This window comes from Mauremys reevesii, unplaced genomic scaffold (genome assembly GCF_016161935.1).
Source record: "Mauremys reevesii isolate NIE-2019 unplaced genomic scaffold, ASM1616193v1 Contig116, whole genome shotgun sequence".
In the NCBI taxonomy this organism is placed as follows: domain Eukaryota; kingdom Metazoa; phylum Chordata; order Testudines; family Geoemydidae; genus Mauremys; species Mauremys reevesii.
In genome coordinates, this window is record NW_024100734.1 from 186,698 (window position 1) to 206,186 (window position 19,489).

General features: G+C 48.2%; 3 gene segments (V, D, J or C); all 3 read right to left on the reverse strand.

Moving 5' to 3' along the window:
- Positions 1–9,983: 9,983 nt before the first annotated feature.
- Positions 9,984–12,200, reverse strand: LOC120392790. The segment is given in 2 exon segments: positions 9,984–10,336; positions 12,185–12,200. Coding segments are annotated over 2 exon segments (369 nt in total).
- A 158-nt stretch (positions 12,201–12,358) lies between these two features.
- Positions 12,359–13,074, reverse strand: LOC120392792. The segment is given in 2 exon segments: positions 12,359–12,654; positions 12,869–13,074. Coding segments are annotated over 2 exon segments (348 nt in total).
- Positions 13,075–18,012: 4,938 nt separating this feature from the next.
- LOC120392793 lies at positions 18,013–19,346 on the reverse strand. The segment is given in 2 exon segments: positions 18,013–18,308; positions 19,277–19,346. Coding segments are annotated over 2 exon segments (363 nt in total).
- Positions 19,347–19,489: the final 143 nt, after the last annotated feature.

A 19,489-nucleotide genomic window follows, 5' to 3' on the forward strand; every position in this document is an offset into this window, starting at 1 on the left:
AGTCCTTTGTGTTTCTGTCAGCCAGGGAGGTTTTTGTACAGCTCCCCAGGTGGCTTTGCTCACTGTGTCTCTCATGGCGCAGTAATAGACTGCAGAGTCGCTCACTTCGCTGGAGTTTTTCTCCAGGTGGAAGGATTTGGAGTCTTTCTCCAGTTTTGCAGAGAACCCTCGCCTGCGTCTCTTCTCCTCCTCGTCCGAGGCTTCATATTGTGTCAGCAACGGGCGAGGGGCCCCATGGGGATACTGCTCGTACCAGAGGAACATAGGAGTAGACCCAGAGTAATTATAGGTGCAGTGGAGAAGTACGTGTTTTCCTTCCTGGATGGGAATGGTGCCTGTTGGTTGCGTTACTGAGTCTCCATAGGTCCTTTCTGCAAAGGAAAATAAAATTTTAAATTGATCAGGGCTGGAAGTTTCATAGTATCGTAAGGCATTTGGGCTCCCAAACTGAACTGTAGATCGGCTCCTCACTTCCTTAAAACCCTTATACAATTTTCAGCCAAACATAACATGAAACATTTTGCCAAGTGTTCCTCATTTCCAAAGATCTCCTTCAATTTACTACAGTTACCTACCCCCCATCCTTAAAAATTGTGTCCAGATTCCTTTTATTCTTAAACTATTTACGTCAGAAATAAAGAACCATTTACACATGAAGGAATCCCATCTCCTTTTCATTTTGTCACTTGAATAATTTTCTGTGTCCTTCATGTTGCGTCTCTCTCAGCTCTCCGTTTCATACCGAGGCATCGACAGGTTGGAAGAAAAGAAAAATGGAACAGAATGTATTGGCCACTGCAAAAAATATGACTTATAAAATGCAAAACCATAAAATAGTTCAAGTTCCCAAAACAAACTATACTCACTTGAACAAACGATTATCAAAACCATGAAGGAGAAAGCGAGCGGCATGGCCGTTTTAATAATTTGTTGTTTAGTAATCTTGCAAAATCTGCCCTTTTCCACATCCACAGCTGTGTCCTTTTCGTTCCCTGGTTCATAGAAGAGCAAAGACAAAAGTTTGCTTTGGATGTGACGCCTTTGAAAATGATTTATCTCTGCTTTTGCAAAAGCTTAGCAGCTGTGCTAGCGGTATGCTTGTCCCTCGTCTGTCTGCAATACCCCTCGAACGTTTTTTTGACAATGTCTGAGGAGAAGAGTTACAGGAGGAGACTGCAGAGGCCAGGAAAGGAAATACTCTTTTGTGTCACAGACAAACGGAATAGGTTTTACAGGTGTAACAGCGCCCCCGTGTGTGCTAATCTGTTAACCAGTGGGGAATATTTCTCAGGATAGCTGGAATATTTCTCCCTCTCTGGACTCCACATTGGAAGTAGTAGAGAGGAGTTTTTATAGGATCACTTAGTTTTACCCACAATAAAAACTGAAGGGTCAATTAAAATATTATCTGAGGGAGTAAAGGAAGTAAACTTCCTGCTCCAGGGTATAAAATATTGTCACATGAGTGGGGTGAGGTGTAGAAAGTAATTTTCCATAAGGGCAGGTTCCCCCATATCGATCCAGCAAAGGGTCCCTTGTACCTTCCTCTGAAGCATCTTGTACTGGCTACTTCTGGAGACAGAATACTGGACTAGGTGGAGCCTGATCTGCTATGATCCTGTGTTTCCCCATTTCCTTTTAAATTGTGAGCAACAGTGCTCAACCTTGACCATAATCTTAAATCCTAACTCAAAATCCTAACACTAAACCTAGGTCCCAACCCTGCTATTAATTCTGAACCTTTATCCCAAGACCTTGCCCTAATTCCCCCAGAACCATAACCTAATGCGAAATCCTAATCCTAAACAGAACACCAACCTTAACCTTAAACCTAACCTAATAATTGCCACAACCTCACACCTTAACCCTAGCCTCACTGTAACACTATCCTTGCCTAACCCTAATATCAAGTCCTAACCCTAATCCAAAACTCTAACCCTACTTTCCCCTAAACCTATCCCTATCCCTAATCAAATATTTAACCCTGACCCTAACACATAATGGAACCCCAATACTCTTCTAATCTTACCTCTAGCCCAGGGATCAGCAACCTTTGGCACGTGGTTCACCAGGGTAAGCACCTGGTGGGCCAGGCTGGTTTATTTACCTGCCACATCCACAGGTTCAGCCGATCGCAGCTCCCACTGGCCGTGGTTTGCTGCTCCAGGCCAATGCAGGAAGCTCTATGTCTCTCGTCGAGGTGGTTTCTTTAGAACGCTGCATCTGTGCAGTTTCTGCACACTAAGTGGCTTGGCAGTGTGTACACCTCAGGAGTTACAGCTGCTTTACTGCACACAAACTTGCCAGTGTAGACGGGGCCTTTGCCTAGGTCCAGCAGTTCATCCCCTCCCCCTTCAGTTACAATCCTTTTGTTTCTAGGTGTTTTCAAGTATCTCTTTGGGGTGGGGAGGCAGAGCTAAAGCAAGCCAAAGACAATGATTGTTTTCCTCCCCTGCCTTATATAGAATTTCCATAAGGCAGGAACCCTTTGTTTGATTCTCCCCTCCCCTGTGGAAGAGTTTAGCAGTCCAAGATGCAGGTAGGTATCAGGTGATCAGGTCACCTGATTCCTTCGTCCATGAGCCAGTAGCATTATGGAAGGAAGGCCAAGGCTTTTCACAGTCTATCACGGGAGTGGCCAACCTGAGCCTGAGAAGGAGCCAGAATTTACCAATGTACATTGCCAAAAAGCCACAGTAATATGTCAGCAGCCCCCCATCAGCTTCCTCCACCCCCTGCTCCCAGCACCTCCCGATCAGCTGTTTCATGGCATGCAGGAGGCTCTGGGGGGAAGGAATGAGGGCACTGCAGGCTCAGGGGAGGGGATGGGAAGGGGTGGGGTGGTGGCAGGGCTTGTGGCAGAGCCAGGGGCTGAGCAGTGAGCACCTCCCTGGCACATTGGAAAATTGGCGTCTGTAGCTGCAGCCCCGGAGTTGGTGCCTATACAAGGAGCCGCATATTAACTTCTGAAGAGCCGCATGTGGCTCCGGAGCCACAGGTTGGCCACCCCTGGTCTATTGTATTTGCTGATAGGCCATTTGCACTGTCTGGATTTTCCATTGTAGTCCCTGAAGTGTCAGCAATGGGAGTGACCCAAAGGAGCAAATATGAAATACAGATACACAGGTCAATATTCCTGATTCAGATACAAAAAATGGCACATGCATACAAATGGGATAATCATATTCAGTAAATCTTAACCTTTCCAATGATACCTTACATGAGCCATCTTACATCAGTTATGGCATATTCATATCAAGCATATTTTCATAACGCATATGAATGATTATATCACACTGGGGAACAGAGGCCCCAAACAGTGTGAAATGTCAGCCTGAACTAATTCAAGGGTTGACTCTCACTTGATCCATCCTCTTCTTGGTATGGCTAATGTAAATGTAGAGCAACAACTATAATTTCAGCAAAGGGTCCTGTGGCACCTTATAGACTAACAGACGTATTGTAGCATGAGCTTTTGTGGGTGAATACCCACTTTCGGATGCATGAGACATTATAATTTGACATTTAAATGGCGAGGCCAGTTAACTGCATCTGGACTAGCAGAGTATATGGCTCTGATGCCTCCTTCCTATGTGTGAATCGGGCATTGAGTTATAATTATTCCTGACATAATTGGCATCACAGAGACTTGGTGAGACAATACACATTATTGGAATATTGGTATAGAAGGATAGAGCTTGCTGAGGAAGGACAGGCAGGGAAAAAAGGGAGGAGATGTTGCCTTATATATTAAGAATGTATAAACTTGGACTGAGGTTGAGATGATAATAGGAGACAGACTTGTTGAAAGTCTCTGGTTAAGGATAAAGGTAAAAATAAATGTAATGTCATGGTAGGGTCTACTACAGACCACCTAACCAGGAAGAGGAGGTGGATGAGGAGTTTTTCAAACAACTAACAAAAACATCCAAAGCACAGGACTTAGTGGTAATGGGGATTTCAACTACCCAGACATCTCTTAGGAAAATAACACTGCAGGGCACAGATTATCTAAAAAGTTCTTGTAATGTATTGGTGACAGTTTTTTGTTCCAGAAGGTGGAGAAAGCAAGTAGGGGACAGGCTGTTCTAGACTTGATTTTGACAAACAAGGAGGAACTGGTTGAGAATTTGAAAGTGGAAGGCAGCTTGGGGGAAAATGATCATGAAATGGTAGAGTTCATGATTAAGGGTATGTCTACACTATGAAATTAGATTGATTTTATAGAAGTTGATTTTTAGAAATTGATTTTATACAGTCGATTGTGTATGACCCACTAAGCACATTAAGTTGGTCGAGTGCATCCTCACTACCATGGCTAGAATAGACTCACGGAGTGGTGCACTGTGGGAAGATATCCCACAGTTCCTGCAGTCTCCGCTGCCCATTGGAATTATGGGTTAAGCTCGCAATGCCTGATTGGGCAAAAACATTGTCGCAGGTGGTTTTGAGTACATCATCAGTCTTCCCTCCCTCCATGAAAGTAACTGCAGACAATCATTTTGTGCCTTTTTGCCTGGGTTACCCATGCAGACGCCATAGAATGGTAAGCATGAAGCCTGCTCAGCTCACCGCTGCTGTTGCGAGCATTGTAAATACCTTGTGCATTATACTGCAGTATGTGCAGAACCTGGCTAAGAGATGGCAGCACAAGGTCTAGTGTGACGAGGACATGGACAAAGACGTTCCTGAAAGCATGGGATGCGGCAATTGGGACATCATGGCGGACATGGGGCTGGTTGATACAGTGGAACGGCAGTTCTGGGCCCAGCAAACAAGCACAGACTGGTGGGACCACATAGTGTTGCAGGAATGGGATGATTCCCAGCGGTTGCGAAAGTTTCACATGCATAAGGCCCCTTTCCTGGAACTTTGTGAGTTGCTTTCCCCCACCCTGAAGCACAGGAATATCAAGATGAGAGCAGCCCTCAGAGTTGAGAAGCAAGTGGTGATAGCCCTGTGGAAGCTCGCAATGCCTGACCTGACAGCTACTGGTCAGTCGGGAATCAGTTTGGAGTGGGTACATCTATGGTGGAGGCTGCTGTGATCCAAGTAGCCAGTGTAATCACTGAGCTGCTGCTATCAAGGGCAGTGACTCTGGGAAATGTGCAGGTCATAGTGGATGGCTTTGCTGCAATGGGATTCCCTAACTGTGGTGGGGCGATAGATGGAATGCATACTCTTATCTTGGCGCTGGACCACCTTACCAACCAGTACATAAACCACAAGGGGTACTTCTCAATGGTACTGCAAGCACTGATGGATCAACATCAACGTGAGATGGCCAGGAAAGGTGCATGACACTTGCATCTTTAAGAACTCTGGGCTGTTTGATCAGCTGTAATAAGGGACTTACTTCCCAGACCAGAAAATTAATGTTGGGGATGTTGAAATGACAATAATTATCCTTGGAGACACAGCCTACCCCTTGCTCCCATAGCTCATGAAGCCATACCCAGGCAGCCTGGACAGTAATATGAAGCAGTTCAACTATAGGCTGAGAAAGTGCAGAATGGTCGTAGAATGTGCCTTTGGACGTTTGAAAGCACGCTGGCGCAGTTTGCTGACTAGGTTAGACCTCAGTGCAACGATTATTCCCATTGTTATTGCTGCTTGCTGTGTGCTCCATAATATCTGTGAGAGTAAGGGGGAGATGTTTATGGTGGGGTGGGAGGTTGAGGCAAATCACTTGGTTGCCTATTTTGAACAGCCAGACACCACGGCGATTAGAAGAGCACAGGTAGGCAAACTGTGAATCAGAGAGGCTTTGAAAACCAGTTTCATGACTGGTCAGGCTATCATGTGACAGTGTTTGTGTTTCTCCTTCATGCAAACCCAGCCCCTTTGTTGATTTTTAACTCCCTGTAAGCCAACCAACCTCCCCGCTTTGATCACAGCTGGCAAAGGAAATAAAGTCACTATTGTTTTGAAACCATGCATTCTTTCTTTATTAATTTTAAAAAAGGGAGATAACTGATAAGGTATTCTAGATGGGGCAGGGTGGGGTGGTGGAGGAGGGAAGGACAAGGCCACATTGCTTATTGTCGCCACACTACAAATCAAAACTGCTTGAATGAAAAGCCTTCTGTTGCTCGGGCCATCCTCTGTAGTGGAGTGGCTGGGTGCCGGAGCCTCTCTCCCCTGTGTTCTTGAGTATCTGGGTGAGGAGGATATGGAACTTAGGGAGGAGGGCAGGAGGTCGTACAATGGATGCAGTGGTGGTATGTGCTCTTGTTGGCTTTCCTATGGGTCCAACAGACACCTGAGCATGTCCGCTTGCTCCCCCATTAACCTCAGCATTGCATCCTGCCTCTTCTCATTGTGGTCACTTAATGCTTTCCTGGACTCAGCCACTGAATGCTTCCATGCATTCAGCTGTGCCCTATCAGTGTAGGAGGACTGCATGACCTCGGAAAACATGTCATCATGAGTGCGTTTTGTTGTTGTTGTTTTTTGCCTTCTAGTCTGCGATAACCTCAGGGACAGAGATGATAGGAGGAGCATAGACACATTTGCATCTGTGGGGGGATAAACAGGGAGAGTAAAATTTAAGATGATACATTTCTGAGAACAAAAGGGAGACTCTTTCACAGTGAATCAAGCAATTCACAGCAGACAGCACATGTGCTTTAGGTACAAGGTGACATTTTGCCTTTTATATTGAGTGCCTTTTGGTATGGCGACACATCACACACGGCTGGGCAACAGCATTTGGTTTCTAGGCAGCCATGGTAAGCCAAAGGGTACGTGAGTTTGGCTTCTAATGCCTTGATAACATGTGGGAATGTTTTCAAACTGCAGTGCCCTCCTTTCCCATAGCAAGGAATCCCAGTTGGGTTTCACATTTAAAAGGAGGGGCTGCGGTTTTCAGGTGGATGTGCAGCACACACCTTCCCCCACCCCTCTGAGTGGCTATTTGGGATGATCCCTTTTAGCCAAGTGTGATGGAGTAGGAACTGTCTGTGGGGGGGATGGGAGAGCAGGGGGTGACTTTAGGTGAGGGACAGGACCTGAGCCTGTAACCTGAGCCAGGCAGGGGGCAGGGGGGAAAACACCTTTGCCCGGAAAGCTGGACAAAGGAGGGAGCCTGCTAGAGAGGGTTTGGGCAGTTTCGGTTTTGGGCTGGGTAGTGGAATTCAGGGAATCCCAAGCTGGGATCCAAGCACCCTGAACCCCCAGAAGGACCAGATTGAGGGGTCCTGGTTGTGCCTACAAGCTCTGCTGTAGACTGCATTCCTGTTGTCCAATAAACCTTCTGTTTTACTGGCTGGCTGAAAGTCACTGTGAGTCCCAGGAAGAGGGGTGCAGGGCCTGACTCCCCCATACTCCATGACACCAAGCACAAACAGCCCAGCATGAACGGGGTCCTTTTCCTGTTCCCTTACAAAAATTCCCCTATTTCAACCAGGTGACCATGAATGTTATCACTCTACTGAGGCTAACACAGAAAAATATAGACCAAATTGCTTGAATGTGATCAAAACCCAGAACCCTTCGCTTCCATGCTTTGTGCTGCAATGATTCCAGAATACTTGCTACTGGCTTGGTGTGGTAAAGTGTCCTAGCATGGAGGATGAAATAAGGCAGCCCTGCCCAGAAACCTTCTGCAAAGGCTTTCAGATACCTCCAGGCGAGCTTCATGGAGATGTCTCTGGAGGATTCCTGCTCCATCCCCAGACATATGAACAGACCTTTCCAGTAGCTGTACTGGCCATGAATGCATCCCAGTTCTTCAGGGCAAATCAAACATTAAACACTATTGCTTTTAAACCCTGTACTGTAGTTACAAATGTGCACTCACCAGAGGGACCTTCTCCGCCTTCACAGTCGGGGATCCCGCCACCTTGGGAGGGTACTGGTTCCAGAGTGATGAAAAGGTCCTGGCTGCCCGGGAGAACGGATTCACTGCTTGCCTACTGCGCATTCTCCTCCTCCTCCTCCTCCTCCACAAAATACTCCTCCATGTTGCATGAGGCTCCTCCCTTGCAAGTGTCTATGGTCAGTGGTGGGGTAGTGGTAGGATCCCCCCTAGAATGCCATGCAGCTGATCATAGCAGCGGCATATATGAGGCTCTGAACCAGAGAGACCATTTGACTCCTTTGTCTTTTGGTAGGCTTGCCTGAGCTCCTTGACTTTCACACAACACTGCTGTATGTCCCTGTTGTAGCCTCTGTCCATCGTGCCTGTGTGATTTTGGCATATATATTAGCATTTCTTCTTTTTGATCAGAGTTCTGCCTGCACAGATTCCTCTCCCCATACAGCAATCAGATCCAGTGTCTCCGGTTCATTCCATGCTGGAGCTCGTTTACAATTCTGGGGGTAGAAGTTCTGCTGAGCTAGCCATGCTGACCAAACAGGAAATGAAATTAAAAAGTTCCCAGAGCTTTTCCTGTGTACTTGGCTGGTGCATCGGAGTTGAAAGTGCTGTCCAGAGCGGTCACATTGGAGCACCCTGGGATAGCTCCCAGAGGCCAATAATGTTGATTTCCATCCGCACAACCCCAAATTCGACCTAGCAAGGTCAATTTTAGTGCTTCTCCCCTCACTGGGGAGGAGTACAGAAGTCGATTTTAAGAGCGGTTTAGGTCAAAGGAACGGGGTGCTTGTGTAGACACATTCATTATAAAATCGACCTAACACGGCTAAATTCCATCTAATCCTGTAGTGTAGACCAGGGCTTGGAAAGGGCAGGTAACGGCAGGTGAGACACTGCCAGAAGAGGGCGCTCCTGGACTGAGAGAACTAATTCCTTAGGATGGCCATCAGGAGGCGCTGCCCCTGTGAGTCTGAACCTCTGTCACACTCTTCTACCTATTCTCATGTTTAATAGCTGCAAAACCTGACTCGTGTTACGGAAAGGGATTTATGTGGGCAGTTCTTTGGCTAGTGTCCTCTGTTGTTAAACGCCTTAAGTCCCCGCCCCCCAGTAGTGTTCTAAAGAAGAATTATTTTGGTCAGTTATTTTTACGAGTTCCTTCATGCAAGCTCCAGCTTCATTATTCACTCACGTCCCAGACATTTCCATCTTTTCTGGGTATCTTGGGAGATAAGAACATGTTCAGCTTCCTTAGTCATTTATTACAAATAGTACCTAGTAGTTCCCTGAGAAATAACCTTTTCAAAGCATTAAGATGTCTGTCTAACTGCAGTAGATTTTCAGATTTCAGATTTATATGTTAAGGTAGAAATAACATTTGAGTAGAAAGTTCATAGTTTGGCCCTTAAATTGTAGCTTTCCAATGAACAAGTCTTGTTTAAACCGGTAAATGGTTGGTGGAAATTCATTATCATGTTAGCCAATGACCCTTTGGAACTCACTGGCATAAAATATATAAGTGATGTCAACAGTTTAACAGGTCTTTAAAAAAAAGTGAGATGATTTTATGGATAAATTCAAGAGTTTCCCTAATGAAGACTTAAAAATTGAAAGATGGATAAACTTTCCAATCTCAGACAAACTGATATTTGTCCAGGTTTAGGGGAGAAACACCCCTATCAGAGATAATCCCATAACAACTACCCATTGGAAGGTGTCTTATCCCTTCCGCTGGTACCGCTGGTAGAAGATAGTCAAAGAGCGAACACTGAACTGAATGGCCCTCTGTCCTGATCCAGTGTGGTAAATCCAGTGTTTCTATCTTCCCAATTTCTACCTCATTCCATTTTTGAAGCCTTCACATAGGAGACACCAGGGGAGTTGCAGGAGGAATGAATTGCAATTCATTCACAATGTCACATAATTTAATTGGTCAGAGCCTCCGCTGTTGCGAACTGGAGTAGCTCAACTGTTTCCTTTGAAGTGCACTGCTTCAAAACAAATGAGAAACTGGACCAGTTAAAACCAGCTTGGGCTTTGCCCCTTCACTCCAGGGGAGATAGGCAGGCAGATTTCCACCACTAGGAATCTGGCACATTCACTCCATAGTTGCCACACAAATGTATATCATTTGGTCAGCTAGGCCACAAAAATCTGTGTCCTGTCATCTTCCCCTAGTGGTTTTTTGTGCAGCGACCCTGCTGGGTGCAATCACTGTGTTGCTCATGCCACAGTAGTAGACAGCAGAGTCGCTCAGTTCACTCGAGTTTTTCTTTAGGTGGAAGCTCTCCTGTTTCTCGGGTGTGGCGGAGAATCCTCGCCTGCTCTTTCTCTCCTCATCATCCGATGTTTCATACTGTGTCAGCAAGAGGCGAGGGGCTTCATTTGGGTACTGCTCATACCACCAGAGCGTGGGAATCGGGGTGTTGTCATAGGTGCATTTCAGCAGCACTGGTTCCCCTTGGGATACAGTCACTCCGTCATCAGGTTGTGTCACTGACTCTCCATTAGCCCCTTCTGGAAAAAAATAGAAGTTTACGTAGAGACATGGATGGCTCTTGGCTTGAACTTGCAATGTTTATCTACCTCCCAAGCTTTCAGACGCTGGAGGGAGGGGAAGGTTTATAAACAAATGGTTACAGAAAGAAAGTAGGGCTAACTCCGCATCGCCTGGAACAGGATGCAACTGCATTTCAGTTATGGCCATTTACACCAGATACCATCTGGCCCCATACAGAGCTGAAATGGCCCAGATACGCTACTCACCCAGAGCTGGAAGTAGTGTAAGAACGGACACCCAGGGGAGGAACATATTTCAGGGATGAAGTGGGATGGAACCTTCTCCCCAATCCCCACAGCCCAAGGAGGAAGTTTCTTCCTCTCCTTCCCCAGCTGTGAGGAGGCGCTGGGAGAAGGAGGTTTTACTCAGGGAGATGATGCCTTAAATACATAGGCAGCTCCCTGCTTACTGGCGCTGGTCTCCTCTGCTGAGTGACTGCGGTGCTAACTACGCAGCCAGTCCGGTGCTGCCCCTGCCCTCGGCTCTCTGGCTGCTGCACAGAGCTGGAGAGAAAAGGGGAGGAGAAATTGCGGGGATCCGAGACCACGTTAAACAGCGGGGCTCTGAACTACCAGCCTGAGACAGCGCTGCCTGGGAGGCGGGTCGGTGATAGAACAGCGGCCCCTTGTGGGGAAAGTGGAGGAAGTTTTGCTAAGCAGCTCGCAGTGTTTTTTCTTACTTTTACTCCAGTCGGACTATCCCGTGTTCAATTACTGCAAAATCTGGCTGACGTCATGGGAAAGGAATTCGGGTCAATCCCGCAGCTGGAGTAAATCAGTGTAGTTCCTGGAAAGAAGGCAAAAAACGGTTGTTTGTTCTTGCTTTCAAGGTGGGAGCGGAGAGTGAGGACATGTACCCAAAACCACCTGCCACAAGGTTTTTTCCCCATCAGGCATTGGGAGCTCAACCTAGAATTCCAATGGGTAGCAGGGACTGTGGGATAGGCAGGGGCGGCTCTAGACACCAGCGCGCCAAGCAGGCGCTTGGGGCGGCTGTTTCCCGCGGGGGCGGCATTTGGCTCCGGTGGAGCTCCCGCCGGCATGCCCGCGGCAGGTCCACCGGAGCCCGGAACGAGCGGACCTGCCGCGGCTCCGGTGGAGCTCCCGCCGGCATGCCGGCGGGAGCTCCACCGGAGCCGCGGGAAGAGGGGACCCGCCGCGGGACCGGGGAAGGGCGGCGCAGCGCTCCGCGCTGCTTGGGGCAGCCTACTGTCTAGAGCCGCCCCTGGTTGTGGCGGTGAAGCAGGCAGAGCGCCATTTAACTAGGGCAGGGCGCTCGTTAAAGGAGAGACGGTCCTGGAGGGAGGTGTGAGGGGAGGCCCTCTGTGGGAAGAGCATGTGGTTGTCAGGCTGTCACCCACAGACGGTAGGGCAGGTTCCTGTGGGGAGAGAGGGGGTCCCTGAGCTAGGGCCTGAAAGAAGCGAGGAGTCCCTGGCGCAGGGACGCAGCAGGACATTATGCTGGGCAAGAATAGAGAGAAGAGGAAGCAGGGGCCCAGAAGCAGAGGATTTCAGCGGACCCAGGCAGGGGTAGGAAAAGCTATTTGGACACTTGCTTTGGACTTTAAGTTGCCCCGTTTGTTAGCCCAGAAAGGGGGGCGAGCTGTTGAATAACTTGGCTGGCGCCCGGAGGCCACAGAACATCCAGTTGGGAGTGAACACTGCAGCCAAGAGAAGTCTCCTGCCACGCCAGACCCCGGACACGAGCGGGGAGGACTCGGGCATGTACCGCTCCCTGGGGCAATGCTGCCTTCATGGCCCAGCTCAAACCGCCTCTGGCAGAGCTGGGAGCCGAAACCACGTTACCTCGGTCCCCTCCCATCGCCCTAACCAGGGAGCCGCCCCCTCAGCAGGGCTATAAACGCCTGTCCCCGTCTGCCCATGGGGCTCTGTCCCACCCCACCCTGAGCGCCCCCAGCGCCCCGCAGCCCCTCCCGGGTAACACCCAGAGTTATTGGACTGGCTGCGCTGCGCCCTGTGTCACTGTGTCTCCACGGCGCACAGGTAGCGGGCGGTGTCCCCCAGCTGGCAGCCGCGGATGTGCAGGGAGCTCCGCTTCTGCCCCGGATCGTGATCCGCAGTGAAATTCGGTTCTTGTGTCTCGCTCCTCTTGCCGTGCAGCATCAGCAGGAAAAGGGGCCGCTCCCCAGGAGCCTGCCGGTACCAGTGTAAACTGTTGATGGCGCTGGAGTAAGTGCAGGTCACGGTGCCATTCTGCCCCTCGGAGACACCCCGCCATTCCGGGCTCTGCTCCACTGAGAGCTGCCCACTGGCCACTGGGAATAACAGAGACAAGGGGGAACCGAGTCAGCTACTGCCCCGAGCCACCTGCCCCCAGCAATCGCGGGACAGGGTGGGAAGAGAGACAGGCTGTGGGGCAGAGACCGACCGATCTCCCCATTTCACTCCCTTCTTCCCCACCACACAGTCAATGAAATCCAGCCCCAGCTCCCTGCCAGTAACCAGCGGGTCTATCTCCCCAGCCCTTACCCCACACGTGCATTAGCTGGATCACCCAGGACAGCCCCCATAGTCTCCCCATCCCTGCGCTCCCTGACAGCCCAGGGCGCGGGACGCTGCTGGGTTCTCCCCTGGGGCTGGCCCGTGTGTTGGGTCTCCTGTGCTGGAGGGATCGGACACGTTCTTCTCCCCCGTCGTGTGCCCAGCCAATCAGCGACCAGCCCCTTCTCTCCCATCTCAGCCGTGTGTCACTGCCTAGAACTCCTTCTTAGTGCCCTTCACCTTGTGAAAGCTGCCCCCGTGTGGCCAAGTGTATAAGCGAGTGAAGAAATATTCAGTTCTTTTCAAAGAAGCGTCAGGAGTCCAACTCCCATTGACCCGAGTGTCCAAATCTCTTAGGCAGCCTCCATGAAGAAATGACTCCTCTCAACTATCAAACTAAAGATGTGGGGACAGATTTCTCCAAAGTACCTAGGGGATTCAGGAGCACACGTTCCATTAATAATACTGTCCAATTGATTCTTATTCATAGAGGTTAAGTATACAAGAATCCTTTAGTCAAAGAAATCAGGTGCCCTCCTGGCCCCGGAAAGAGACAAAGGCCAGAGGAGGAGGGTCTGGAGGGGGTTTCAGTTTGGGGCTGGCTGGAGACGTGGAGTAAGTGCAGATGTGGGTGTCTGGTTCACTCCTCCCGAAAATGAACCCGGCTGAGGGGGTCCCGTTCTCTGTACCTACAAGCTCTGTTTTAGACTGTGTTCCTATCATCTAATAAACCTCTGTTTTACTGGCTGGCTAAGAGTCACCTCTGACTGCAAATTGGGGTGCAGGACCCTCTGGCTTCCCCAGGACCCTACCTGGGTGGACTCACTGTGGGAAGCACATGGAGGGGCAGAGAATGCTGAATGCTCCAAGGTCAGACCCAGGAAGGTGGGTGTGAGCTTCTTGCCCTGAAGACAGTCTGCTCACAGAGAGGAGATTTCACCAGAGTCCTGACTGGTTTTGTAGGGAGCAGTTCCAGAGCATCACCCGGGGACTCTGTGACACTAATATGCAACCTAAATCTCCCTGACTGCAGATTTAGCCCACCACTTTTTGTCCCAGCCTCCATGGACATGGACAACAATGATCACTGTCCTCTTTATAACAGCCCCTAACATATTTGAAGCCTGATAAGTCAATCCTCATCCCCCTCAGTCTTCTTTTCTTAAGACTAAGCAGACTCATTTAAAAAAAAATTCCTCATAGATCAGGTTTTCTAAACCCTTTATCATTTTTGCTGCTTTCCTCTGGACTCACTCCAGTTTGGCTACATCTTTCTAAAAATGTAGCACCCAGAACTGGACACAGGACTCCAGCTGAGGCCTCACCAGTGCCAACTAAAATAGGACAATAACCTCCTGGGTCTTACACATGACACTGCTGCTAATACATCACAGGACTGGAAAGGACCTCGAGAGGTCGTGTAGTTCAGTCTCCTTCACTCATGGCAGGACTAAGTATTATCGAACATAGGGGGGAAATCAAATCAGTATCTTAGAAGTTTGTACACTCATGCGAGAAGTACGGGGAATAAGCAGGAAGAATTTGAAATGCTGTTAGTAAACAGAACTATGACGTAGTTAAAAGCAACAAAGAGTCCTCTGGCACCTTATGGACTAACAGAAGTATTGGAGCATAAACTTTAGACATGCGTCTGACGAAGTGGGTATTCACCCACGAAAGCTTATGCTCCAATACGTCTGTTAGGCTATAAGGTGCCAAAAGACTCTCTGTCGCTTTTTACAGATCCAGCCTAACACGGCTACCCCTCTGATACTATGACACGGTTGGCATCACAGCGACTTGGTGGGATAATACACATGACTGAATATTGGTATAGAAGGGTACAGTTTGTTCAGGAAGGACAGACACGGAACAGAGGGTGGAGGTGTTGCCTTATACACCTCTACCTCTCTATAACGTGACCCGATATAACACGGGTTCACATATAGCACGGTAGCAGTGGGGCTCAGACAGCACTTTAAAGGGTCCAGGGCTCTGGCTGCTGCAGGGAGCCCTGGGCCCTTTAAATCACTGCTGGAGCCCTGCCGCCGCTACCCCAATATAACGGCATTTCACCTATAACACGGTAAGGGTTTTTGGCTCCCCACAACCGCGCTATATCGGGATAGAGGTGTATATCAAAAATGTATAAACTTGGACTGAGGTTGAGATGGAAATAGGAGAGACTTGTTGAAAGTCTCTGGGAAAGGATAAAAGCAGTAAAAAACAAGGGTGATGTCATGGTAGGGATCTATACAGACCCCTAACAAGGAAGAAGAGGTGGATGAGGCTTTTTTAAAATAACTAACAAAATCATCCAAAGGACAGGTGTTGGTGGTGATGGGAGACTTCAACTACCCAGACACCTGTTGGGAAGAATCATATTAGCCTTTTTCACAACTGCATCCCATTATTGACTCATATTCAGTTTGTGATCCCCATAAACCCCAAGCTCTTTTTCAGCATTACAACCAGCTAGATATTCCCCATTTTGTAGTTGTGCTTTTGATTTTTTTCAACTTCCTAAGTGAAGAACTTTGCACTTGTCTTTACTGACTTTCATCTTGTTGATTTAAGACCAGTCTCTATTTTGTCAAGGTCATTTTGAATTCTAATCCTGTCCTCCAAAGTGTTTGCAAACCCTTGCTGTCATCTGCAAATTGTATAAGCCTACTCTCCATCTCATTATCCAAGTCATTAATGAAATATTGAATATTACTGGACCCAGGACTGACCCTTGTGGGACCCCACTAGATATGCCCTCTGAGTCTAACAAAGAACTACTCTTTTGAGTACGGTCTTTCAACCAGTTTTGCACCCACCTTATAATAGTTTCATGTAGACAATGGTTCCCTAGTTTGCTTATAAGAATGATGTGAGATTGTCTCAAACACTTTACTAAAATCAAGGTCTACCATGTCTACAACTTCTCCCTATCCACTAGGCCAGTAACCCTGTGAAAGAAAAGCAGCTAGTCTTGGTTTGAAGAATCAAGAGATACTTTTTTTAATGCTTCATTTGAATTTGTCTGGCTTCAGCTTCCAGACATATTGGTTCTTGATGTGCCTTTCTCCACTAGATTAAACAGCCCATTTAGACCCAGGAGTGTTCTCCCCAGGAAGGCATTTATACACCATAAACAAGTCATCACTTGCTCTTTTTGATTAAACTAAACAGATTAAGCTGTTAGGCATTTTCTCCAGCCTTTGAATAATTTTCTGTGGCTCTTTTAAGCACCGTCTCCAATTTTTCAACATCCTTTTAAAATGTGGATATCAGAGCTGGCCACTGTATTCCAGCATTGGTGTCATCAATGTGGTTTACAGAGGTAAAATCACCTCTACTTTTACTCACTACTCCCCTGTTTATACATCCAAGGGCTACATTAGCCATCTTTGAACTGAGAACTCAGGTTCAGTTCCTTTCTACTCCACATCACAAATTCCTCATGGGATTTCAGGAAGTTTCTACATCTTCTCCTGTTTTGGGTCACACACAGCTCTGCTTGGAGGACGTTGTGTTCATTTGTCTTTATTTAAGGGAAAGCAGGGGTTGCTACAACTGTGAATGTCTTTCTCATTATCACAGGAAAGTTGAGTCAAATGGGGAGCCTTTTCCAGAATTCCCTAATAAATATACTTTTATGATCATCTGGTCTGATCCCTGCATAGCACAGGCATCTAGTACAAAGACTGCAGTTCAAATTATATTCACCATAGAATATCAGGGTTGGAAGGGACCTCAGGAGGTCATCTAGTCCAACCCCCTGCTCAAAGCAGGACCAATCCCCAGACAGATTTTTGCTACAGATCCCTGAGAGTTAGCTCAGTGGTTTGATTGTTGGTCTGGTAAACCCAATGTTGTGAGTTTAATACTTGTGGGGACTACTTAGGGATCTGGGGCAAAATCAGTACGTGGTCCTGCTAGTGAAGGCAGAGGGCTGCATTCAATAACCTAAGTTTGCAAGTCCCCTTGTTAATAAATGTGGCTAGAACCCAGCTGCAGAACTTTTGCATAGCCTGAGAACCACCCTGTGTCTCCACTGCACAGAAGTAGCTGGCTGCATCTCCGAGCCTGGAGTTGCTCATATGCAAATAGCTCAGCTTCTTGTCTGGAAAGAGCTGTGCTGTGAAATTTCCGCCCTGTGCGATGTTCTCATCCTGATAGGCATCAGGAGGGAGGCAGGGCTCTGCCCTGGGGGCTGTCTGAACCAATGCAAACTGGACAGGACCAGAGCCTGGTATCGGCAGGCGATCCTGCTGCTCTGTGCTTCCAGAGTGCCCACCGACGTGTCCTGATGCACCTCCACTTGGCAGCTCCCTCCGAGTACGAAAGAGAAAATAAATCCAAGATGTTACAGAAACCAAGGATCATCTCATGTTACTGATCACGAACCACCTCCGAGCTGGTGTCAATCGGCCATAGCTCCATTGACGGGTCAATGGACCTCGTCTCCAGCTGGTGAACAGCAGACATCGCTCCAATGGAAACTTGCACCGTTACTTAGAGCTGACAATGTTTCCTTTTTAGCAAATAAGCATTGATTCTATCGCACTCAGTGTCTGGTTTCACTAGTGCTCCCCGGGCAGGGCGTCCATAGCTGTTCTCATTGCTGGTAGCGATCTGCTGTGGTTCAGCAGAGAAACTAGGCAGCGAGGTTCCGAGAATCAATGGTTCCCCCCGCAAAAAGTTCAAGGCTTCAAACCAAGATCTGCGAAGACTTTACTTCCCTGATCTTCCTGAGGTCAGAGGAAAGCCCAGGGTGCAATTTATCCACTGCTTCTGCACTTAAGGTAACATTTTCAAAAGCACCCAGGCAATTTAGCATCCTCAATCCCATTGACTATCAAAGGCTCAGGTTGCTAAGGGACAGATTTTTAAAGGTATTTAGGCACCTAAAGAAGCAGAGCAGCATTGAGTGGGATTTTCAAAAGCATGTAGGAACCTTATTAACAGGAATTAGTCACCTAAGCACGTTTGAAAATCCCACTAGGCACCTATCTCCTTCTGTAGGCACCTAAATACCTTTCAAACATGCCCTAAGCCCTTTCTGAAAATGGGCTCCTAACCTTCTTAGGCACCTTTGACAATTCCAGCCTACAGTTTTTGCACAGGCTGGGGTGCCCTTTGTGTCACTGTGTCTCCACTGCACAGAGGTAGGTGGCTGCGTCTTGCAGCTGCGCCTCGGTGATGTTCAGGCAGCTGTGCTTGTCTCTGGTCCGGAGCTCAGCTCTGAGATTCAGCCCCCACGTGGCACGCTCGTCCTTGTACAAAATCCCCAGGAGGGTGGGGCTTTCCCCTGGGGCCTGGCGGTACCACTGCACATTTCTCGCCGTGCCGGAGTAACTGCAGGTCAGGCTGGAGTCCTGTCCTTCAGAGCCGCTCAGGGACGGCGGGCTCTGCGCCACATTAACCTGGCAACTTACACCTAGTGGGAAAGGGAATTTAGATTTATAAACAGAATGATCAATGAATCAGGTCCCTCCATCATCCCTAAATCCCAGGAGAACAGAAGAACACATCATTTTCACATTATTCTGGCATTCATCACCTCCCCTAGGTTAAGATTTGCAAAAGTGACTCATGATTCTTGGGTGCTCAACGCAAGACACCGTAAAGAGTCCGATTATCAGAGGCTGTGTCCCCAGCCAGCCAGAAAAGAGCGACAGGGATGATTTGAGGTGACTTTAAGACTGTGATGCCAAGTATGACGTGCGCATGGGATTTCAGTGTGAGCTGTAGTCTAGCCTATAAAGTCTCTGGGAAAGGGAATCTCCTGTCCCGTGTCTGGACAGAGCCTTGCTCAATGGGCTCCTGGTTCATGGCTCGGGCGCCTAGGCACTGGGGTAATACAAATACTAGTGACATCTGATTTCAGCTCGGGAACATCAGTTATAGGGCAATGCTCTATCGTGTGACTACAGGAATGATTTAAGCCACTCTTGTAACAATTCTTCAAAGGTAACTTTATCCCAGTCTCTCTGCATCTAGGTGGGAAGGAGATTTCTGAGTAACTGGCTCTTTAATATAGCAGACAAAAGCATGACAAGAGCCGATGGAGGGAGCTGAAGCTAGAGAAATTCAGGCTAGAAATAAGGTGCCACCTCTGTAATGGTGACTAGCCATTGGAGAAACTTACCTAGGGAAGTGGGTGGATTCTCCAGCTTGGAGTCTTTAGATCAAGACTCGATGTCTTTCTCCAGCTCGACACAGAGCAGGGGCCCAATGCAGGAATCACTGGGGAAGTTGCCTGGGGCGCAGGGCGTCAGACTAAATTATCACAATGTTTCCTTCTACCTTAAAATCTATGAAACGGGGGCACCCGGAATCACTCGTCACTTCTGAGAATCTTGACTCCCGTTATTATCAAGGGGTTTAAACTGCCGCGGGACTTACAGTAAAGACGAATGACCAGGATCACTAGTAGGGCCCCAGGACACCTCTTCCTTGCGCTGCCCCTCATTTCTGTGACCCAGGACCTAGAAGGGTTCCTGGCTCCTCGTGTATTTATCACCTGCAGGCTCCTCCGTCCTCTCCTGGAGCTTTTTAAATCTACTTGCATTTCTACTACCAGCAGCAAGGCCCTTCCCTCCAGACAAAACACAGACT